This window comes from Grampus griseus (assembly GCF_964374135.1).
Source record: "Grampus griseus genome assembly, chromosome: 11".
Lineage (NCBI taxonomy): Eukaryota > Metazoa > Chordata > Mammalia > Artiodactyla > Delphinidae > Grampus > Grampus griseus.
The window spans coordinates 25,081,518-25,106,783 of NC_139005.1; the positions used below are offsets into that span (position 1 = coordinate 25,081,518).

General features: G+C 34.4%; 1 protein-coding gene across 1 annotated transcript in view; it reads right to left on the reverse strand.

Moving 5' to 3' along the window:
* IPO8 (importin 8) overlaps positions 1 to 25,266 on the reverse strand; it is a 70,118-nt gene that overhangs the window by 23,839 nt on the left and 21,013 nt on the right. Inside the window, exons 7-20 of the mRNA XM_082666104.1 lie at positions 24,364 to 24,458; positions 23,837 to 23,921; positions 21,395 to 21,529; positions 19,434 to 19,533; positions 17,064 to 17,140; positions 16,656 to 16,772; positions 15,396 to 15,485; positions 13,922 to 14,087; positions 12,710 to 12,870; positions 11,762 to 11,887; positions 9,754 to 9,820; positions 6,430 to 6,555; positions 5,729 to 5,826; positions 795 to 890 (exon numbers count right to left, since the gene is read on the reverse strand). Coding sequence (XP_082522230.1) covers positions 795 to 890; positions 5,729 to 5,826; positions 6,430 to 6,555; positions 9,754 to 9,820; positions 11,762 to 11,887; positions 12,710 to 12,870; positions 13,922 to 14,087; positions 15,396 to 15,485; positions 16,656 to 16,772; positions 17,064 to 17,140; positions 19,434 to 19,533; positions 21,395 to 21,529; positions 23,837 to 23,921; positions 24,364 to 24,458 — 1,539 coding nt within the window. The remainder of the gene's footprint in view (positions 1 to 794; positions 891 to 5,728; positions 5,827 to 6,429; positions 6,556 to 9,753; positions 9,821 to 11,761; positions 11,888 to 12,709; positions 12,871 to 13,921; positions 14,088 to 15,395; positions 15,486 to 16,655; positions 16,773 to 17,063; positions 17,141 to 19,433; positions 19,534 to 21,394; positions 21,530 to 23,836; positions 23,922 to 24,363; positions 24,459 to 25,266) is intronic.

A 25,266-nucleotide genomic window follows, 5' to 3' on the forward strand; every position in this document is an offset into this window, starting at 1 on the left:
AACTTGTACTTGAAAACTACAAAACATTTTTGAAAAAAATTAAAGATGACCTAAATAAAAGGAAAGACATCTCATGTTCAGGGATTGAAAGACTAAATATTCTCAAAGTGACAATACTTCCCAAAGTGATCTACAGATTTAGCACAATGCCTATCACAATCCCAGTTGGCTTCTTTGCTCAAATGGACAAGCTGATCCTAAAATTCATATGGAAATTCAAGGGACCATAATAGCCAAAACAATCTTACATAGGAACAAAATTGGAGGACACAAACTTCCTAATTTCAAAACTTACTACAAAGCTACAGTAATAAAGATACTGCAGTCCTGGATTAAGGACAAAAAAATTAATTAAATCTGAATGAGAATCCAGAAATATATCCTCACATTTACAGTCAATTGATTTCACAAAGTGTGCCAAGATAATTCAATGGGGAAAGAATAGGTTTTTTCCAACAAATGGTGCTGAGACAATTTGATATCCATGTGGAAAATAATGAATTTGTACCCCTTCCACAAACCATATTCAAAAATTAACTCAAAATGAATTAAAGACCTAAATGTTAGAGCTAAAACCATAAAACTTCTAGAGGAAAATCTCTGTGAACCTGAATTTAGCAATGATTTCTTAAATATGATGCCAAATTGCATTGGGTATTTTTGTCATAGGATTTCTACCAGTAAACACAAACTATAGGCTATCTTTATAATTTTCCATCACAATATAAACATCAATCAGACATGCACATTTTAAACGTAAACATCAAGTAGGATGTTTTCTATACATATATTACCTGATCAATTCCCCTTCCTTTGCACTGAAGAATGATGACTTCAAGAAGTTTGGCTGCATGACATTCTGCATCTTCTCCTGCATCTCCACATAGTACCTGCAGTAATTAAAATTTCACTCAGCAGTAAATAGCAATTGCAAAAAATTTAATCAAGTCTACATGAAGTAAATATCACATAAAAATTCAGCCATTAGAATCTCAGCGTTGCTTGAGTCATGTTTACCTTGCCAACCCAAAGAAGGAAGTTCAAAACGAAGTTCATCTATCTTCTTCATCTACTCTGATACCTTATAAGGTGTAATAATTCACTTATTTAACTTTGGATTAATAAAATAGGCTATATGAGTTAACTATCTAGACAAATGAAGCTTCCCTTTATGTAATGCATCAAAACAATAAAATACAATGAAATCAAAAGAAAACAAAATAACCTTCTTCTTAAACAATTAAATAAACCCTGTGTTTTTCTGTTCCTTTTGAATTCTTGTCTATATGCACCCATTTTTTCATAATGAAACCATAAATTTAATATTACACACCTTTTAATTTCCTCATTTGGACTTCATAATTTGAACTACTTTCCATAGACATTATAACCATTTAGGACTATACAGTATTACAGAAGATGAGTATAACAAAGCTTACCAGCCTGTTCCCCTAATGTCAGTTCTGTATTTTCACTGATATGAACAATTATACAGTGCACATATTCATACACCTAATACGGCAGCCTTATAATAAGGTTCCCAGAAGAGAGATTTATAGAGTAGAGGCATGCTTATATTAGAAATAAAGAAATATGGAAAAATTAATAAGGGTTCAAACACAAGACATAAGAAAAAGAACAGACTTAACCCAGAGAATAAAAGTAAGATAGAAATTAGGAATATAAACAAAAAGAGGTAAAACAAACAGAAATCAAAAATAGATTCATTAAAAAAAGACTTAAGTAGACTTTTGCCAAAATTATTTTTAAAAAGCAAAGCAAGCAAAATTTTAAAACATTATGAAAGACATAAATACAGATAAAGGAAAGATTAAAAATGAAAATACTATGAACAATATTATATTCCTTATATATTTGAAAACTTAGATGACCTGGATAATTTCCTAGACAAATACAATTTAAGAAAACTGAATTTAAAAGATATTCCAGATAAAGATGACAGATTGAACATCGCCATTCAATTTTATCCCTTCCCAAAGGCCATTAAAATAAAGGTAAAGATATTTTAGAAGCATATATCCACAAAGACAGAGATAAAGGAAAAAACAGACAGCTATAAAATTGTAGAAGCTGGAAAACAGATGGATCAGTGAGCTGAAACATAAGCAGGTAGCTAGCAAAACCAAGAACCAACCCTATTTACATAAACTTAAAATTCTACCTCAAGAGCAGTGTTTCTAGATCTAGATTCTAAACATGTGGGCTCTAGAACCAGAATGCTTTGGTCTAAATCCTAGTTCTACCATTTACGAGCTGTGTTTTTAGAAACGCTACTGGGTGGGCCAAAAAGTGTCTTCAGTTTTTTAAGTAAAAATAAAAGACACATTTTTCATCAAGAACTTTACTGAATGACGTATTCACCCTTTTGTTCCACTACCTTCTGCCATTTTTCAGGCAACTTCATAATTCCATCTTCCCAAAACTTTTTATCTTTTTGAGCCAAGAACTATTCCAGGTGCCTTTTACAGCCTTTACAGTCCAGGGAATTGAAATTTTTTCCATTAAGAGATTTTGTAAATACCAAAATAAATGGAAATCCAAAGGTGCAAAGTCTGGTGAATACAGCAGATGAATCAGAACTTCTCAGCCAAGCTGTAAGTTTTTGCCGGGTCATCAAAGAAACATGTGCTCTTGCGTTATCCTGATGAAAGATTATGTGTTTTCTGTTGACTAATTCTGGATGCTTTTCGTTGAGGGCTGCTTTCAGTTGGTCTGACTGGGAGCAGTACTTGTTGCAATTAATGGTTTGGTTTTCTGGAAGGAGCAGGGGTCCCCAACCCCCAGGCCACGGACCAGTAGCGGTCCACTGGTCCCATCGCTCCCCATCGCTCACATTACCGCCTAAACTCCGCCTCCTGTCAGATCAGCGGTGGCATTAGATTCTCATAGGAGCGTGAACCCTACTGGGAACTGCGCATGCAAGGAATCTAGGTTGCACGCTCCTTATGAGAATCTAATGCCTGATGATCTGAGGTGGAGCTGAGGCAGTGATGCTAGCGCTGGGGAGCAGCTGCAAATACAGATCATCATTAGCAGACAGGTTTGTCCGCACAGAGACCATAATAAATCAATTGTACGCAGACTCATATCAAAACCTTATCAGTGAGTGGCACGTGAAAACAAGCTCAGGGCTCCCACTGATTCTGCATTATGGTAAGTTGTATAATTATTTCATTACCTATTACAATGTAATAATAATAGAAATAAAGTGCACAATAAATATAATGTGCTTGAATCATCCCAAAACCATTCCCCCACCCCGCCCCCGGTCCGTGGAAAAACAGTCTTCCACGAAACCAGTCCCCTGGTGCCAAAAATGTTCGGGACATTTGTAATAGAGGACTCCCTTCCAATCCCACCATATACACATCACCTCCTTTGGATGAAGACCAGCCTTTGGTGCCATTGGTGGCGGTTCATTTTGCTTGCCCCACAATCTCTTCCGTTCCACATTGTTGTACAGTATACACTTTTCATTGCCCATCACAATTTGTTTTAAAAACAGAACGTTTCATTACGTTTCAGTAGAGAATCGCATGCAGAAATATGGTCAAGAAGGTTTTTTCACTTAACTTACGTGGAACCCAAACATCAAAGCAATTCACATAACCAAGCTAGTGCAAATGATTTTCAATGCTTGATTTGGATATTTTGAGTATGTCGGCTATTTCCCACATGGTATAACGTTGATTGTTCTCAATTATTGTTTTGATTTGATCGCTATCAACTTCAACTGGTCTACCTGACCGTGGTGCATCGGCCAGCAAGAAATCTCCTGCACGGAACTTCGCAAACCACTTTTGACACGTTTGATCAATCACAGCACCTTCTCCAAACACTGCACAAATCTTTTTGTGCATTTCAGTTGCGTTTTTACCTTTCCTGAAATAATAAAGTTTAATATGCCAAAAATGTTGTTTTTTTTCTTCCATCCTCAATATTAAAATGGCTACACAAAAATTCACCAATTTTGATAAGTCTTTTTTTAAACTCATGGTGATATGACAGCTGTCACATACAATCTAACAAAATTGTTTCAAATGAAGTTAAAGACAACTAAATGCTACTAGAGCCATCTTACGGAAAAAATCAAACGCACCTTTTGGCCCACCCAATATTTATTCTCTGTACCTTAGTCCCCAGCTGTAAAAAGAAATATAGTAATATACTTATGTCATAGGATTATATGATACAGAAAGAAAAAACTCAGCCCCTTTTCCCAAAATTGCATTGACTTGGTTTCTTTGTTTGCTGGTTTTGTTGGTTTGAGGTTTTGTCCCCCCACAAAAGGAAGAGAAACAAAATATAGTACAGTAGCTTAAAAAATGGGCTCTGGAGCCAGATTACCAGGATTCAAATCTAGCTCCAACACATAACAGCTATGTGACTAGGTCAGTTTTCTAAACCTCAGGCACAATGCAAAATGCCTGTCTCCTCTTTAACAAAAGGTGATATAATGTTGTAAAGATTAAATAAATTCATGTGTATAAAGTGCTTAGGAAATACCAGTGTACAGTAAGAGTTCAATAATAAGACCAGAAATAAATATATTTAACTACTTGACAAGTAGAAGGCCATCACTGTGAACGTCACTTTTACTATATCTGCTATAATACAGAGCAACTGTGAGTTACAAAGGACCATGTAGGATTGTTATGTTTTCTACCTTTGCTTTCTCTTCCCCTTTCCCTCACTAGCAGCTGTCTCTATAACTTAGGAAAAAACTGAAGACAGCCAGGTGATTATGACTTAACAAGCTGGGTTATTACAGAGCAATATGAGTCTTCAAAAATCGTGATTCTACTCCTGCTGTTTACATGTGATGAAACTTAGTGACTTCCCAAAATCTCCCAGGCTCTTTATAACTGAACTGAGACCTCCATCAGATAAACTGATTATCCGTTCAGCGCTTTTAACAGAGTCTGGTACACATCTCTTCTAGGGAGGAAAATAGGTTGTACACTAGCTATCTTACTCCCAACTCCAAGGCCAAACTTAGGTTTCTGGCTATTTGAGCTTTCTAAAATCTGCCATCTCTATGCAATACAGTTTTATATTTATGTATATATTGATACATATATTCACCTAAAAGAGGAGGAAAGCATTAGTCAACAATGATTCCCAGATATAACCAAGAGGGCCAAATCTAACTTGTGACAAAGATAACATAGTAGACAATCATGTTTGTGCATAAATACAACAGTAGCCATTATGTGGCTTACCAATTATCCTGTATTGAGCTAAATGATGCTGTTTTTCCAACTATTCCAATTTTTTGTCTTATGTTATTTATGTTCAAATTACCTATATCTAGTGTCTTCTAATATATACATTCAATTAAAAGAAAAATCAATAATTGACAAACTGTGTGGTATTTTCCTAGCACTCTTTTTTAATCAAGGAGCAAGTCTGCATTTTTGAAAGAAAAAACACGAAGAAAATTATTTACCTAAGCATTATAAAGTACACAGCTATAAAAGTAGCAAACATTCTTAAGTATAACACACAATATGAAATTTTCAGATAATTCCAAACTCCATTTGAAAATACAAAATGACAAATATATGTTGATGAAAGCAATACAGAACTAAATGTATAAGAAACAAATTGAGACAGTACCTGAAGTAAAATACAACATTAGTAAGTAAACGTTAGTAAGTAAACCATTAGTAAGAATCACTATGACAAATGTTTAGGACATGCTTACCTTTCTACACATTGTAAAAAGTATTTCTAAATGCTTTGGATTTGATAGTAAAGTATTTGTATCTATTGTCACATAATTATGCAGAAGAGGCATCATGTCTGGAAAAAAATTCAAAATCCCAGTGAGACATGAGTAACAGAAGTAGAAATAAATTATTACCACTGAAAGCATATTTCTGTAGCACCCACACATTACTATCTTCCCTTGCAACCACAAAATGCTAGAAATGAAAGTGTTAAATCCACCTTTTCTATAAATGAGAAAAATGTGGATCAGAAAGACTAAAATGCTCATCATTTATTATAGTGATTGTTATTAATTTTCTTCTTTTTTTCCATAGCACTCACCACCATCTGACATACTGTATATTTACTTACTTGGCTGTGTGTTTCCTACCCTCTCCCTCCCCCCACTGGAATGGAAGTGTCAAAAGGGCAAGGGCTGTCTATTTTTTTCACTGATGTATTGCTGAGCTTAGAACAATACTTGGAATATAGTCAATATTCAGAAGATATTAATAAATATATGGATATATACTCTGACTGCAAAGTATTTTAAGATACAGTAGGCAATACGGTTTCCCTCCTACTACCTCTATTCCTAGGGCTGAAAAACACTCCTATGGTAGCACCACCCTTTACTCGAAAATAATATCTATTTAGACACAGAAAAGCAAAACTGTTACATGGTCAAAGTCATACCTGTAAAATATTCAAAACAATCCTGCTGAAAAATCTCATATAATATACCTAGAAGTTGCCACATTTGAGGAGAAATACCATGGCAGGTTAAACTATATGCCAGTGAAAGAATTTCTTCATAGAATTCTAGAAAGAAGAAAATCTCTAGTTAGAATCCCAGGAAATAGCAAAAATTAAACACAAAGACCACTCAGAAGAGGATTTAGGCTATACACTCACACATGTTTTACATCTAATGTACTTTTGAGCATCTGTTTCTCAGCATTCACATCTTCAGCTACATCTATTTGCCACCTTCCATTTCTTACCAAGATCTGCCCCCTACTCAATAAGACAAGCCAAAGATTTGTTTTTACTAAACTTACTTATAATACTGAAAAATTATATTTTTTATATTTTTTAATATAGATAGTTTATATATATATTAGAAATGAATACAAGAAGGAATAGATTATTGTACGTGGCTCCTACACAGGATTTTAAATTTACAAATAATGTTCTTCAGAGAGCTTAATTAATCTAGGTGAAAATATCTGTCTGTCTCACATATTTTTACAAACTATATACTGGACAGTATTTCGTCAATTTACAAAGCTTGTAAAATTTGTACAGTATTTCTTAATTTACCTCAAGACAATTATACTCAAAGTAGAAGAGTCCAAAGGGAATGTGTTTGCATTTGTACACATATTTATTATTATTACCCTCACTCAAAAGCAAATTATATCTAAACATACAATCGGAAAACACAAACCTCAATACAAAAATTTCAAATAATTCCTACCATGTCACTGAACAAAAAAGTTTAATTTCAAAGTTAATTATTTTTTTCCCTTCTTATTAAGAGGAACTAATATTCACCCTGGAAGTTTGAATAAAGTTTTTTTCTGTAACATTATTTAAAACTTAATACATTCAAAAGCTAGTAATACAGATATATGCCTTACCAAAAGCAAAATAAGACGGAAATCATAGATACTGGGAAATAATTTGTTATGTAAGACAATCACTTGAAATACAACCAATTGTCTGAATATAAAATTTCTGAGAGTTCTGTTCAGGAAAGCAAATGCCTCTTCCCTAAAGTGAAGCCTAAAAGGTAGAAATATTTCCTTTCACATTCGTGACAGCTACGGCATGTGTACATTACCTGGCTACTCAGATGCTCAAGACCAGGACTCTGAATCTTGAGGGAGAAACTAGAAGGCACAAAGCTGTTCCAGTTTTGGGGGGCAGGGGTGGGGGGGACAGGGTCTGTGTTGGAGTCTGGACTATGGTAGGCAGCAGCCTAGGACCCAGTGTTGACAAAGGCAGCACTGGCCTTCTAAGCAGGCCACTATTACGGCAGAATCCTGGCTGGCTCTGGCCAACTCCAGCCTTCCCACTGCTTTGGTGTGCTACGACTATCCTTCCGCTAAATTCCATTTCTGCTTAAATTGACCAGAAGTTTTTTCATTTATTCTCAACCAAGAAGACTGACTATTAGGGTAGGATGGTTTTACTAACTTTGACTTACTGCATAAGATAGAACAGTTACATCAGTAACAGCTAAGCCTGGCTTCTAATAATAAATCAACTTCATGAGTAAATTAGCAATGAAAACAGGCAAAGGAGGGAGGGAGAAGTGGGACAATGGAAAGAGATTGGACCCACGGACATAACATGGTCAGACTACTGTGGCGGGGGTCCTAGATTAACAGATTCAGCCCATGACATCTTCCAGAACAAGTTTGGTGGTTGCTGTTTTTTAATCTGAGATCTTGCATAGCCAAATATTGGTTCAAAAAAGGGCCACTAACATTATGTGCATCACAGCTGAAAACATAAAGAGAGATCAGCTATCACCCTGGGACTAGGGATGAGATTAGAGGAGACAGGCAGCTGAAACCATGGCTTTCTCCTCTGCCCACCACACCCAAGAAATAGGCCCCTTTCCTTTTTTTAACATCCTGATGTTGTAATTGCTCAAATTAAATATTTGGTGTAGGCAGATTACAGAAGGTTGGTATAAACTACTTCCCTTTGCTTTACTTTACAGTTTTTTCCTCAAGATTACTTTACTTTAAATTTAAATGGAGATTACATCCTTGTAACTTATTTATTTTATACCTAGTAATCTGTATCTCTTAATCCCCTTCACCTGAAATAAATAAGTTACAAGCATGTAATGCACAGCACAGGGAATACAGTCAATATTTTATAACTTTGTATGTAGTATATTCTATAAAAATATCAAATTACTACATTGTAATCCTGAAACTATTATAATACTGTAAATCAATTAAAAAATTCACGTTTGAAGTCCTTAAAAAAAATTTTTTTAATGGAGAATTTTCAGTTACAATCTCCTCCATGAATAAGGACATAAGTGAATATACTCTTTTTGAGTGTATCAGAATCTCTGGAATTATGGTCCAGGAATCTTCATTTTAACTAGATCCTCAGTGATTCTTATGCACACCGAAGTCTTAGAACTACTGCTTTACAGCAACTATTTCAAAAGTAAGGAGTACCCTTGGCAGGGTGCAGGATAATCCACTGAGATGGGAGAAGAATGTTATTAGAACACGTAGTGAATATATACATATATATTTATATTTAATCTCATGTTTTTACATTTCTATTTTTATGTATGTAAATGTAGTATAGTAACATGTATATTGCCTATAAATAGGTATTCAAATTTTATTCACATACATTAGAAGTACAGGCTCAATTTTTTACTAATGGTGTGAATGATAAAAAGTTTGGAAACAACTGCTCTTAGGCAGTAGCATGCTTTTGTTCCATCTTTCTATCTGTACACTATACAGGTTGCATTTCCCTCATGCCCACAAGATTTGGGGCTGGCATCTTCAAAATGCTTGGATACTATGAAAAAGTTGTCTCCTCTACAAATTCCAATCAGTGTATAACATCCAGCATTAGCTACTGATTCTACTCAGCAGTCAGGCACCGTAACAGATAAGAGAACAACAATTAATTCACACTTCTGATAGGATATATGTCTATCATTTCACATTTTTCAATCCCAGATTAAAGTAACCTCACCTGAACCTCATCCCAGTTCCTCCTTTCTAAAAAACTTTAAATACTCTGTTCTTTAAAAACTCCAAGACCAAAAATTCTTAACTGGCTATGTTAAGCCTACCTCTAAATGAAAATCTGGATGCCTATAATCAGAAAGTATATCTACAAATTGAACAGAATGCAAGTCTCTCTTTCTCAAAACTGTCCATCTTGTTGAATTTGAAGGGCTAAAATGCATTTTTCATCAAATTTAAAGAGTCCCGATTTACCTTTTTATTCTATGTTTGAACTTACCAATTACATGTTTCTGTAAAACAAGATCAATGATCCGTAGACAGATATTCTCTAACTGCTGAGTAACCTAAAGACAAATTTTAAACATTTAGTTTAAAATTCATCATAACTCTTAATTTAATCTATAACTTTAATATTATCCCAATAAAAATACCAACAGGACTTTTCTGAGAAGAGAAATTGAGAATTCTAAACTTCACGTGAAAAATTAAACATGCAAGAATAACCAGGAAATTCTGAAAAGTAGACTCATGATAGAAGTGGCAGTTAAATTCATAATAAAATTACAAATTAAATTACTTCCTTATCTCATATTTTATACCAAAATTAATTCCTAATATATCTAGGATTTCAATGTGAAGGCTTAAGCCATAAAAATACTAAGCATCTGTTCCAGATTTATAATTCTGCTCTTCATACATTAAGTATTTGTACACGTGTAAATATTCCTTTTAAGGAAATCTTGTTTTCAAAGTTTGCTTTTAGTAAGTCAAAGTTCAAAATCATAAGACTGGTAGTCAGGAGACCAAGATTCCAGTCCTTGTTTTGCCTCTAGTTACCTATGACCTTGGTAAAGCCATTTAGCTGAAGGCTTTAAGTTTTTTCATCTGCAGGTTAAGGAAGCTGGATTTGATTAGTGCATCTCAATTTTAACCCATGCCTCCCTTGATAATCACAATAAGGTCACATGCTCCTTTAACTTTATGTGAAATTCAAAATAAAATTAATATCAAGAATTTAAAAATTAAAACAAAAAGATAAAATGCTGTTTTGTCTTCAAACTAACCCTGCTGCTCATTCTACTACTGCCCATCCTCCACACACACATATTTGGGAAAACTTGACAAGGCGATGTCTAAGTTCTCTTCAAATTTAAAATATAAGTTCTACATATAAAGTGAAAGAATAATCCTTAAGTATACATGTAACTTAACTTGGAAATCTCACTTTTACTGATAGGCCCATACTGTTTCAACAAGGACACAACAAAACAATAATGAATATGGAAAAAAAAATTCACACTAAGCCTTTTGGGCAAAGGAAGCCCTGCCCAGGAGAAGAAAACTGAACCATTTTTAAGAACCTGGTAAGCGTCCATTGGTATGTGATAAACACAGGATAAGTCAACAGCCACAGGGTTTAACAATGCTATTTAAAGAACCAGCACCTGCTTCCTAAGTCCCACTGTACAAAATGAGAGATGCCATCATTGCCAAACGAGTCAACCGTGCTCACAGAAGTAATGAACACAAATCTAATCTCAGTCAAGTAGAGGCTATATAATATATAATACTTGGGGAAGAGAGCAGCAGGTTTTAGGTAGGGATTAACTGACATATTATCAGGATGTATCAACTGACTGCAACCCCAAATCTACAACTTACTAGCTCTATGAACATGATTCAGACTCTTGATACTACCTGAACCTTGTTTTCCGCTTCTGCAAAAGGACACTACCATTACGCACTGTATGGCAGGGTGACATAGTAACATTCTATCAGCTAACGGATATGAGAGCACTTAACAAATGTTTGCACAAATTCTTATCCCAATATTGTTCTGGAACTCAGTTTAGGAAAGATGATGTTTTAAGCTCTTCTTCCCTTCCATTCTCAGATATCTGTTACATCAGCATTTTGTTCCATTATTTAAAATTTGCCACCATGATTGAATGGCAGTCTCTCTCTGCCAAGAAGACCAGACTATGGATTCCAAAAAGCAGGGCTCATGTCTTATTCAATTTGATATCCCCCTAAACCTAGCCCGGCACATAGCAGATGTGATGAACTGAACTAAGGTTAGCACAAAGAGATATACTACATACTTTAAAACCACATGTAATATTTCCCTTCAATCATTTTAATACTTTTCTTTAAAATTTGAGGGTAATTTTTAAAATCCAGCAACATAAATAGCAATTTAAAGGTTAAGACTTTAAAATTCATCACCAGTGATCATATAAATTTCAGTTACTATAATGACATAATAAAACACAAAGAAATCCTACCTCTTTATGATCTTCTACAACTGTCAAGATAGTATCAATGGTATGTAAAATTCCCATAGCCATTACGGTTTTGTCTTCGACTTCTTCATATTCATCACTTTGAAGAACTTTGCCAAATATCTCAGCCTATGAAAATAGCAAACACATTCAACAATTAGTACTGCTATACCCGCCCTTCTCTATAAGTTAGCAAAAGGGCAGTGTCGGGCTTCCCTGGTGGTGTAGTGGTTAAGAATCCACCTGCCAATGCAGGGGACATGGGTTCGAGCCCTGGTCCAGGAAGACCCCACCTGCCGCAGAGCAACTAAGCCCGTGCGCCACAACTACTGAGCCTGCACTCTAGAGCCCCCTAGCCACAACTACTGAGTTCCCGTGTGCCACAACTACTGAAGCCCGCGCACCTAGAGCCCATGCTCCGCAACAAGAGAAGCCACCGCAATGAGAAGCCTGCGCACCACAACAAAGAGTAGCCCCCACTCGCCGCAGCTAGAGAAAGCCCATGTGCAGCAATGAAGACCCAACACAGCCAAAAATAAATAATAAATACATAAATTCTTTAAAAAAAAAAAAAAAGGGGGAGTGTCACACATCCAAATGTCAGCACTGCTCAAACTTTAAGATATGCACTTTGTGAATCAATGATAGAATCTGTCATGTTTTAAACATGGGCATTTTTCCCTTATCTAGTCACTAAAGTGGAATATATATTAGCTATTATAATCAGATAGCAAATAATTAACTTCTGGTTGTCATTAAATAAATAAATCCAAAATCTAGGAAAACTTAAAAGTATATATAGAAATTATTAACTGTCAGAATTATCAGAGCAAATATTTTTATATTAGCATTTCAATTACATGTAAACTGAACTCCAGATTTTGGAGTTTAATTTATTTAGATTATTCAAAGCCTTTATACCAACTAACATAAAACTTTGCCCAGTCTTACCAAGTGTTGAGTCATATCAACAGCAATTGAGGCTACCTCTTGACTGTATTCACATATCATCTTCTGGATAACATTAGTAACATCATCATTTTCTGTCTCTCTAACAATGTGCAACAGCTCCTGCATAATAGGCCTCACGTGTGGCTTCATATATTCCTTAGCTAATGCAATAAAAAACAAACTCAGTAAAAAAATTAGCCATTGACAAGTGGTGAAGGAAAGTAACTTGGTCACAAGGTAAATAACACAGAGTAATAGCTTCTAGATAACATATTTGCTTCACAGTGAGTAAGTTTACAAACCTGTACCAAAATAATATTCACCAATGTATCAATTTTCCCATGAGTAACATAGGGATAATCAGTTCAGCACAGTAAAGAACTGTCCTGCCCAAAATGCCAATAGCACCCACTGAGAAATTCTAATTACACATGTGCTCTGTCATCAGCATGACTTATCAAACACGAATATGTTATCATGACACAAGTATAAAAAATCATGTACATAAAGACTATGCCCAACACTGATGTGCCTGTTCCCTCCCCCACCCCATCTCTAATCACCCTTCTCCCCACATGTGCTTATGCAATACTGTCCTTCCACTGGAACACTGTTGAATAGAGGTAAAGGTTCATGTTCTTCATAAAGCCGAATTTACTTTCAAAGGTTTATTTGAATTTTGAACAGAACATTCTTCTAAACAAACAAATGAGATATGTGTTATCACTCACTAGAAATGCTACTTGCTACTTTCAGAACTAGCAGAATCATAGAATCCTAGAGTTGAAAGGAATCTTAAAGCCATCTAGTCCAATCCCCCTAAATTTAAACATACAGCATCTAAGTCTTAACAGATCATGGGCCTTGCCCAGGTCTACATGGCAAGGTGGTAGCACAATCAAAACTAGACCCCCAGGTCTCTTGATTCCCCATCTACCAATCATCAACTTCTTTTCTAATCTAAAATTTTTCTGGAAACCACAGTCAACAGACACTCCTAAAAGTGGCAAGAATAAACTCCTACAAAATTCTGAGGGGGCAAAAGCTCAAAAATCCAAACCCTGAACCTTAAGACTTAGGGACTCATCTTTGTTAGGGTAGGAAGTGAACAAAACTACTTGAGAAGACCATGTCAAAAGGATAAATTAAATACACCCTCTAAAAGGTGTGTTTTTATTTTAAATTTTTTAAATTTAAAAATTTTGTCTTTACCTTGTGTCTGGTTAGAAATTAATGACTGAAGAGCAAGGGCAGCTTCAACCTTGACAGGCATCTCCTTATCTTCAATCAGGCTCTTCTTTGCTAGATCAACTGCATTTCTTAGGTTGAGCTCATTATGAAATTTCAAAGAACTGAATGCATGAAGTACCCAACAGGACTATGTTACAAGAAAAAAGTTAGTAGAAAACTATTAGGATTATGGCATTATGTAATAATGTCACACATATAAGAACTTCTTACTAAGTAAAATATCATTAATTCTACCAAGTGCTATTTGTTTATTTATTTGTTTTTGGAGAGAAGCATATTAGCCTTAGTTGCTAACTTCTGGATTTCCCAGACTTCTTATAATAAAGGCAGTTTTATTACTTCTAAATTACCTTTATGCAATATCATTATTCACAGGAAAAAGAAAACAGAGCCAAATTTAAGTGTCTCTGAAAAAAGAAATCATGTCAATGCTTTTAATAAATATTATGATTCATAACTTATTTATTATTTATATGCAAAAGCACTATGAACCAACCAATGCTGATATTCACTTACTGGTCTTAACAACAAATGAATGAAATATTATTTTCCCTTACACTAACTGGCTTAACAAACTTGATTTTTTCACTCACACAAGACACGAAGAAATTTAACTTTGCATAAATTACCAAAGTTTAAACTATTAGACCACAGAATCATATTATTTTTTAAAATTCTCTATGTGCATAAAACACAACTGACAGTAATTAATTTGAATGACTAAAGACTTAACAAGAGAAATACAATTCACAGAGTCTGCAGAAATAACAGTCTACTTATAAAAATACTTGTGTGCCGTCCACATCGCTAAGCTACATTCACACAAGTATTTCCCTAGTGACTATTATCTTCTGTTTATAAAATGCTTTAGAGTGTACAAGGCATTTTAACATATATTGGTTTTAGCAAGACATTTTGTTGGGTTGATACAGTTATAAAAATAAGTACTAGGCTCTTAAAGTTCTATTTTTATTTCTCCATAAAATATATTATTTCTATAAATAATATACACTTAGAACACAAATAAATTTACATGGATTATTATTTTCTCCATTTTATTAAGGCATATCTAACTATTATACTGGAAATCATAATCAAGTTTTTAGCCAAAATATAATTTCCATTAGTGTTTGGACACTAATCAGCTTATGAATTTACACTGTACCATTGCTGTAACATCATCCCTCTCACTGAATGTTTTGCATATGCAGCAAGTGAGGCTAGGGGAAACAAACAGCTGGAATTAAAATCTATAAATTCCTTTATTCACTAGTTTGCTCTTTATTCAGCTTATGTGACCATAAAAGACATTCTAATTGCCTTCATTTCGCCTCAGTATGTGGTAAAAGGTCAACTTATTCAAAAATATTTAGTTCAATAATTAACTTACAAATGAAGATTTCGAGATACTATAATGGAAATATGGAAAACTTACTCTGGCTCGAAGGTATCCCAGGTTAGATAATAATAATGGAAATACGTGATTCTGCAACAATAATTCCATTTGGTCCTTGAATAAACTCTTCTGTTAGGAAACAGAAATGAAGTTTAACTTACCAATGTCTTTTTCATATGTAAAAATCACTTCCTAATAAAATACGTTTGTTCTGACTTACACAATATACTTCTATTTACAATTTTGTAAAATTTTACCTACATATTGCATGTTTTAAAACAAGACAGAAATAGTACTTTAGATATAATTTGATATTGAGTGATCTTTCTAGAAATAAATAACACAAGTCATTTTGTATCATTTTTTTTTATACAGCAACATTTTCATATTTTAAAAGTGATGATTAAAAAGTCATTTTTTTTAAGAACTACCATATGACCCAGCAATCCCACTACTGGGCATATACCCTGAGAAAACCATAATTCAAAAAGAAACATGTACCACAATGTTCACTGCAGCACTATTTACAATAACCAGGATATGGAAGCAACCTAAGTGTCCATCGACAGATGAATGGATAAAGAAGATGTGGCACATATACACAATGGAATATTACTCAGCCATAAAAAGAAATGAAATTGAGTTATTCGTAGTGAGGTAGATGGACCTAGATTCTGTCATACAGAGTGACGTAAGACAGAAAGAGAAAAACAAATACCACATGCTAACACATATATATGGAATCTAAAAAAAAAAAAATGGTTCTGAAGAATCTAGGGCCAGGACAGGAATAAAGATGCAGACATAGAGAATGGACTTGAGGACACAGGGAGGGGGAAGGGTAAGCTGAGATAAAGTGAGAGAGTAGCACTGACATATATACACTACCAAATATAAAATAGATAGCTAGTGGGAAGCAGCCGCATAGCACAGGGAGATCAGCTCAGTGGCTCTGTGACCTCCTAGAGGGGTGGGATAAGGAGGGTGGGAGGGAGATGCAAGAGGGAGGGGATATGGGGATATATGTATACATATAGCTGATTCACTTTGTTATACAGCAGAAACTAACACAGCATTGTAAAGCAATTATACATCAATAAAGATGTTAAAAATAAATAAATAAATAAATAAAAATGGAACTATCAAAAAAAGTCATTTTTTTAATTAAGGAAAGAAAAATATTTAGTCAATTCAATTATGCAGAAAGTCACCAGTTTTAAATTATCCATAACTTTCATATTCTCTCATTTGCCTCTGCTACACAGTGTTATTAAGTAAATTAAATTTGAGTAGCTTAACCTTCAATAAAATATCAGCTAGGGAACCAATCACATGCAGGGCTCCATCTTTCTTCCTAGGGTCAAAGTTCGGATCTGTTAGGATTTGATAACAGAATGCCATCATTTTTGGCAACACCTAAAGAAACAGAAGAAACCATTTTAGTCTATATGAACTTTTACTGCCTTACTATTGTATTAAATATGATGTACAAATTTTCAAAAATAAAGCCATTTTATTGTGTGCTATCAAGCAATTATAAGTAAGAAAACAAAATATTCCTTTTCCCTTACAAGGATAGAAAAATATTTTTAAAGTAACAGATTATAACTACTAACATAATTTTTCAAATACTAGGGGCATTCATTAGAGTGTCAAATGAACACAGGCCACCCTTCAGTTTTGTATTTAGAAAGAATAACTATATACCTCTTTTCTTTTCTTTGCAGCAGTATATAAGAGAGTCTGGGCTGCTGTGGTGGGAGAAGCATAATCTTCGAAAATATCTAAGATTTTAAAAGTTTAAACCATGTTAGCAAAAATACAACTACTTATTATAGATTTTAAACCTTATTGACCACTATTCCAAAACCAAGAAATAAAACAGTCAACATATAACACTGGTTTATAGCACAAAAAAGCTAAAGATATATCATCACTGCTCTCATGCACAATATTTATTTTAAATGTTTTTAAAATATTTTAAATAGTTATTAAATATTTAAATTAAATGTTATTTATTAAATATTTAAATTTTATTTGATATTTATTAAAATAAACACATATTTAAATATGTTTATTCTAATAAATATCAAATGTTTATTAAAATACTTAGTTATTTAAAAGGTTGTCCTTTTAAATAATCACATTAAAACAAACAATACATATTAGGCATATCTGTTTCACTGAGGATAGGAAAAATGCTTTACCTCTATCAAAAAACAATAAAAATTTATTTAGTGATTACTATGTGCCAGGCACTGTTCTAAGCTCTGGGGATACAAATATCAAACAAAAATGGTTCTCATGGAGCTTACGTAGTAAGAGAAACAAACAAACTGATAATACACATAGAGACACCCATACACACACAAGATATTATAGCTGAAAACACTCCATCTCAGATAGGTTAAGTAATTTGCCCACAGTCACACAGTGAGTAAGCAACCAGGCCAGCATTCACATCCAGGCTGTCTTAACATCAAAGCCTGAGCTCCTTCAGTTTTTACCAAATCTAAAAACACCATTATTAATATCAGTCAATACATTTAGACAGGGGTATTTTGTTAATATAAATAACTGCACATGACAAAAATATAAAAAGAGAACTAATAACGTAATTGTTCTCCCCAGTAGTTATCTAAAAGTAAAATACACATATTAAGTAATACCCACTGCATTCTACAGAAGGAAATGATTAAGGAAAAAAGGCACTTTAGCTAGTCTTGAATTATCCATATTCTCTCTTAATCAATAAAATGTAAATTCTATCAATCAACACACACAGCTCTTAACTATTATATTTTCTAAAAACTGAGATACTTTCTTATTTGATATGAAGAATAAGTAAAATAATGGTAGCCTTCTGAAAGTTAAACAAATACACTGCACATTATAAAACAGGTAACATAGAAAAGCTAGACACTAAAAAAATGCCTTAAAAAAGACAGAAGAAAGACCAGTTAATCATTCTGCTCTGTCAAAGCAAACTAGGCAAACAAAAGCATTAGGAAGGGGAATTAATAAATCATGCATATGTACAATGATTTTCAAATAGAAATGATAGAATGGAAGGATAAAGCAGTGGTAAATATTGTTTCTCATTCACTTGCTTTTCCTGTACTTTGTCTCCAAAGGAAAGAGGCGCTTCCTCACTTACTGAATCAAAGAATCTAAACACAAAGCACTGTGAAAACAACATAGCCCAATAATCTAGCATCTATATTAGTAGGCTTAACTCAAGTAACTAGAGACATATGGCCCGACAAGGGGAAAGCACTGTGGTCACAGTACCTTCAGCATGCCTTGGGCAGTGCGAGTCTTATCAATTATTTGTTTCAACATTCACTGAAGGCAGACTAGGGCCAAGAACTTGCAGAGGAATGTAGGGGTGTAGAAGGGATGGAGAATACAAAATAAAGCAAGTAAGATAAAGTCCCTGCCCTCAGATAGCTTCTTCACCATGGGAGGAACAGAGGTACACAAATAACATCTTCCTATGCTAAGTGCCTGAGTACTCCGGGAAGTGCTTAATTCAAACTGGTGACAAAAGGGAATGAACTGAGGCAACCTACACAATTCAACAGCTTCCTGGAAGATCCAAGGCTAAAAGGATCCACAGAGAACTGGGCCACACAGTGAGGTCATCAGAAGTAATCTCATTCCCCTGTGGAATACTCAGTCCCTAGGTTAAGGATGCAAACTAAATTGGGGTGCTCCTAAAATATGCAGAAATGCAAAGGATCTCCCAGACTGAGAACAACCCAATCTACAAATAGGTATCCCAAAAGGCACAGAAAGGAATGGTCCCTGCAGATCAGCATCACAACAGAAAGAGTTATACATAGATGGTTCCATGACTGCTTCAGCACCCATGAGAGGGATGGACAAATAAAGCAGCTTTTCATCTCAAGTCCATCGGTTCAACAGAACATCAAACTCTCACGAGTTTCAGAGTTTATCGTGAAAAGCAGAACTCTGGGAATTTAACAAAGTAGTAAAATCTGCTTAAAAGTATAAATTTAGTTCTATTACTTTACGGAGCCAGGAACTGATGAGGACTAAAATCATCTCCATTACCAAATTTCATCCTTATATACTCATATGGATCTTCCTGCCACAGCTCTTCATCTTCATCTTTATAACACATCACAGAAAAAATCACATCTTCAGAGATATTCTAACAAGAGAAAAAAACAAAACAACAAATGGGTATAGACTATTCACATTTGGGGAACACAAATAATGAAAGCCTTCCTGAAGTTAGTTTTCCAAACTGTTATATTAATCTTTCTGTCAAGTTTGCGTTGGCTAAAGTGAAAGAAGGAAAGCAAAAGCCTTGGGGGTAAGGGGTAGAGGTGGGGGCAGAAGAAGTTAAACATAAGATTGTTTTTTGTTTTTGTTTTTTGTGGTACGTGGGCCTCTCCCGCTGCGGAGCACAGGCTCCGGACGCGCAGGCTCAGCGGCCATGGCTCACGGGCCCAGCCGCTCCGTGGCATGTGGGATCTTCCCAGACCAGGGCACGAACCCGTGTCCCCTGCATCGGCAGGCGGACTCTCAACCACTGCGCCACCAGGGAAGCCCATAAGATTGTTTTTAAACCACAATTGATTAAAGGTACAGAGAAAGAGATGAATGCTATTCTTTGAAGCAAGAGCGGGGATAAAAGTTTTACTATCAATATTAAACATACCTAAACATACCTTGATTCTTTAAGAGAAATAAATATCAAACCAAGGTTATATTTACTATTATATTACTTATTGTGAACATTTTTACATTTCCATTTTGATCCTAAATGTCAATATTTCAACAACATTAACATTTTCTTCTTTTTCCATTTTCAACAACTTAATTTCCTACCCTACAAGCGCAGGCTTCAGTGGGGGGAAAAAAAAATCACATCTAACAGCCTCTATGTTCACTGCCGCTAATGCTCTACCAAGCCCTTCCGTGCTCTAACAATTACATATGTAAGAACAAAATTATCTCTTATCACTTCTTCCAAATTAAGTAATTCTAAGAGAAAAAAATTCAGCCTAAAAATCAGAGTTTTCTTACTCCTACATTACAGCCATGTAAAAATAAGGCCAAAGGCATCAAGTAGAAAAAAATGCTATCACAGTTCACCCTTACTTTACAGGCACACAGTAAAATAAAATGAAATCTGTATCTTTATTAATTGCAAAGAACCAATCACTATTTGATCAAGGGAATTAGGCAAACATTATTAAAATGTCCACAGAAAACAATGCAAAAGATCTAATATCTGTAAGACCTATAATAAGATAACACTAAACAAATTCTATCCTAGACACCAAAGACAAAGTAAAAGAATTGCTTTACTTTTTAGATACCATCTTAGAGATTACAGAATTTAAGAATTCATAGTTTGAGAGGAAAAAATTCCGTTCCTAACATCTTTGAATTACCCAAAATTATCTGTATGTAAATATTAATTTATTTATTAATGGTCCATAATTTTTCATTCTGATTTATTCTTTAATAAAATGCTGATTCTACCTTTAAGTACACAATTGATATAAAAACTGAAAACTTTTAACTCTTTTATAGTATTTAACAATCCAAAAAGAAATAAAAACCTTGTCTGCTCATACCCACAAAAGAAAATCGTCATGTATCAGGCTGCATTTCCTGCAAAATAACACTAACTTAGTAGAGCCCTGGGGACTGTTTTCAAAATGCTATCATACAAAATACCTCATTTGATCCTAGCAACCTTTAGGTAAGAAGGGGAGAAAAATATTATCTGACCTAACAGAGGAGAAACAGAGGCTAAATAAGATTCCAAGCAAGATTAACTAAATCCAAGTCTTCCAATTCACACAGCTTGAAAACTTCACTCTTCTCAAATACTTAAATTTCCAGGTCCTTCATATCAGATATAAGACTGCATTCATTCGAAATTATTAATGGAAACAAAAACATATTAAATATAAAATATGGGATTAGTTAACACTTACCCTGTCCAGAAAATTTAACCAGAGAATGATTTCCGAGAGCTGCTCCCTGACACTAACCTGTATGTGCGGCTTCATCTGCTTCCAGGTTACAGAATGAACAACGCCTTGGTTGAGATAGTTGAATGCTTGCTGAAGAACACGGGGAGCTATATACTCTTTCTGCCTATACTGGTCTAAAATTTTTAGTAGTACCTACAGGAAAATAGGAAGAGAAAACATAGGAAAACATAAACAATTTTAAAGTTAACAGGATGCGCATTTTAGGCATGACATAAAACCAACGCAGAAGTCAAGAGATAAAAATTAACAGATTTTTAGAGAAGTAAATATTTTGTGAGACAGCACACAAGCTGTTTTAATTCTTAGATAGGTCCTTGCAATATTGAACTGAAGGGTGTCTCACTGTGATTTTCAGCCATTTATCCTGCTTCTAACCTGTGGAACTACTCAAAATAAGTCTATACGCTCTTCCACATACTAGCTCTTCAAATAAATTAAGACTCCTGTCAAATAGTAACAGATTTGACTAAGTGAACACTGAAAACATCCATATAGCAAGAGACACCATAAACATATTTTAATATTTGATAAAGGTGCATTTCAACTGGAAGAGAAATGGTAAGTTATCCAAAAAACAGTATTGGGACAGCTGACTAGCCCTCTGAAAAAAATTAAGGTGGCTCCCTAACTAAACTTCACACCTAAATAAATTCCAGATAGGGAAATATTTCAACAGCAACAAAAAATGAAACCACATAGTAACTAAAAAAGAGTGTGGAAAATTTTTATTTTATAATCTCAGACCACGGAAAGTCTTTGTAGAAATACCACAAAACTGAGAAGTTATTTTTTTTAATATTGATTTTTAAAAAAAGATTGTTTCTAAGGAAAGAACCATGCCCAAAGCAGCTGTGAGGACCCAAGGACACGCAGTCAGAGGCTGCACTACAACACAGTCCAAGTCTTCCAATTCCTGATCTCCAGAGCCCTTCACTACAGCAAGCTTATCACTGAACTGCTGAATAAGTAAAAGGGGTTCTTTTAAAACATGTACAGAATTTATAAATTCAGAACATGAATTCAGTTCAAGTTATATAAAGTTCAGGTTTATAAAATTTGTCAGAAGTCCTACTATCACCTAGAAACTCCTTCTGCAATGCAGGCTAAAAATGGATGCTACTAAACACAGTTCTTCCTAATACAGTTGCTGTTCACACAAAGTGGAGGTGGTCGCAGATGAGACACAATAGTAAAGAAGAGAACAGTTTTTGATTAAAAAAAAAAAGTTTTAAAATATCAGGAATATATACTTTAAATGACCAAGGTTCAAACAGTTTATGACATGGATGCAACAGCATGAAATTTAAATGTGTGTGTACATACATGTTTATGTGACACTGGAAAACCTCTACTGAACACACCAGAAGAGGGCATCAACTTTAGGATGCTTACTGGGGTTTAACAGCAGTGGAAAGAGCAGAAGACAGAGCTAACCAGCTCCCTGATTATCCTAGTATCCAAAATGAATGGCTGAATATATAATTTTATTCATCACTCACCAATTTTCCCCACAGACTTTCTCATGGGCCAACAAAATAATCTGTGAGAAAATTATAGCCATAGCTTTCCTGAATTGTTGCAAGGTAATTTTTAGAAATGATAATCCAAAAAATGATACTAGTCAAAATGATAATCCATAAAAGGAAGTATTCCATCTAAGATGACAGGCTTGAACTTTCTATCACTGACAGTAAAGAAGACTAATCTGCATAGATTTATAAAAATCTAGAAACACCCTTTGTATCATGAAAGCCTTTTACTATGTCTGATTAATCTTTGCTTCCTTAATATAGCCCTGACACAGCCAATGCTCAATCACTACTGAATTTCACTTGTTGAAATAGAAACAAAAATTTCATGATTCAAATGGCAATACAGATAGTCTTCACGCCCATCTATCCTTTGTAGTTTGTAAATATTAATATCAACTTGGATTATTTCTCAAGAACTCCTAATTTTCACTGTACAGAATGGTTCCCAAACTTCCACAAATATGTGTAACTTCTCAGCTGAAAGTCTTAACTTCTGAGCTCAACTCCTCTTGAAATATATCAATTCCTATTACCTAAATCTTCTGATATAAAAGCTTAGAACAAAGAGGTGGGGCTCCAACAAATAGAGGGTAAGAAACTCATGTGAGATCAGGAAGTTAACTGAAGAACCTGATCTAATACTGGCAACTGCTACACAAGTATCAATCAACAGACTTGAAAGGTTTCAGTCCAGCATCTAGGAGTCTAGAAGGGACATTCTTGCAGTAGCTACCCTAGGACACTTGGTTCTAAAACTGACTGCACTGTATTAGATTCCCAGAGCTGCCATTTCATCCCCCTATAAATATGTATTAACATGTTTGTAAACTACTATTAAATGGATAGAAGTGACTTAACTACTTTCAGTAGTAACCACCCTTCTATTTAAAAAATGTAAGTTTATTACCTGCTGAATTCCCACTGCATAAGTTTTCAAAAAGAATTCGGAAAATTCAAAGTATTCTTTTGTGACATTTCCTGGGCTTCCATATCTTAAAATACAAAGAGAAATGTTTAAATACTGCAAATTTTAGAAACAAAGCATGCTCACCAGTTTAAATACTTGTTGAAAGATGTATTCTATTGGGACAGATACTAACATTTTACCTTTTTTTCACAAGCCCCAAAATGAAATTATGACAAGCTGTACTTAGACTCCAGGCCATACTTAAAATTTCAGACAGAAATATCATTTCTCGATCCTTTTTACAGAGAATAGAAAGATCCAGAGAAGACTGTTCACCTTACTATGATCTCAAAGCCAGTGATCACAGTTAAGCCTGCTTTAAAACAAAGCAGAGGGTGACTTTTTGCCCTCTGCTGCTCTAAAGAAAAATAATCATATACTGTAGAGCATCAAGGGACCTATTCAATTTTATTATATCCAATACTGAAATACCAACCATAGATTGTAAATCTAATAACCAGAATTACCGTTCAAAGAGACGAGCTACAATGTGTAATGCCCACTTCTTACACTTCCACCAGACTAATTCTGGTCTATCATCCTCGTCAATCTGCAGAGTCTCCTAGGAGGACAAAAACACCCAGATAAAATTCCCACATAATGAAAAGGTTTGTGTGACTAACAAAGGCAGAATAAATATTGATACAAATTAAGTAAAATTAAATGTGAATTTAGACTGCCAAACAAATGCAAATTCTTACTTTATAGATTGCTAGGTAGGAATTAAACAAGCAAAGCAAATTTCAACCAACCAGTGCTGTTGTTTTATCTTCTATCATTAAAAGGCCCAAATAAGTAGAAAAGAAAACACAAAACACCATATCCCTCAAGGAAACTCTCTGAGATGCCAGAAAATTTCTATATCTTGATCTGGGTGATAGTAACACAAGCGTATGTTTGTCAGAATTCACTGAACTGTTCACTAAGTTCTGTGCATTTATGTGTATAAACTAAACCTCAACATCATTTGTCCCAAGATATGGGCAAAGGAAGGAATACTGCACATTTGGAGACAAGCTCAAAATTTTAAACATTTGATATATTTTAATTTAGTTAATTTGATTATTTGAGTTAATCTGATAGATGAAATATAGTATCACTGTAACTACAGATAAAAATGAGACACCATCTTTCACCTATCAAACCGGCAAACTTAGAATTTAACAAAACAGACATTCTCAGTCACTGCTTATTAAAGTATAAGCCAGTGCACTGTTTCTGGAAAGCCATTTGCAAGGTCTGTCAAAGTCTTGCACAGGGAATTATAGCTATTACATTCTAATAACTTTTAATGGAGTATAACCTATAAAAATACTGAATCACTACGCTGTACACCTGAAACTAATATTGTATATCTATACTTCAATTAA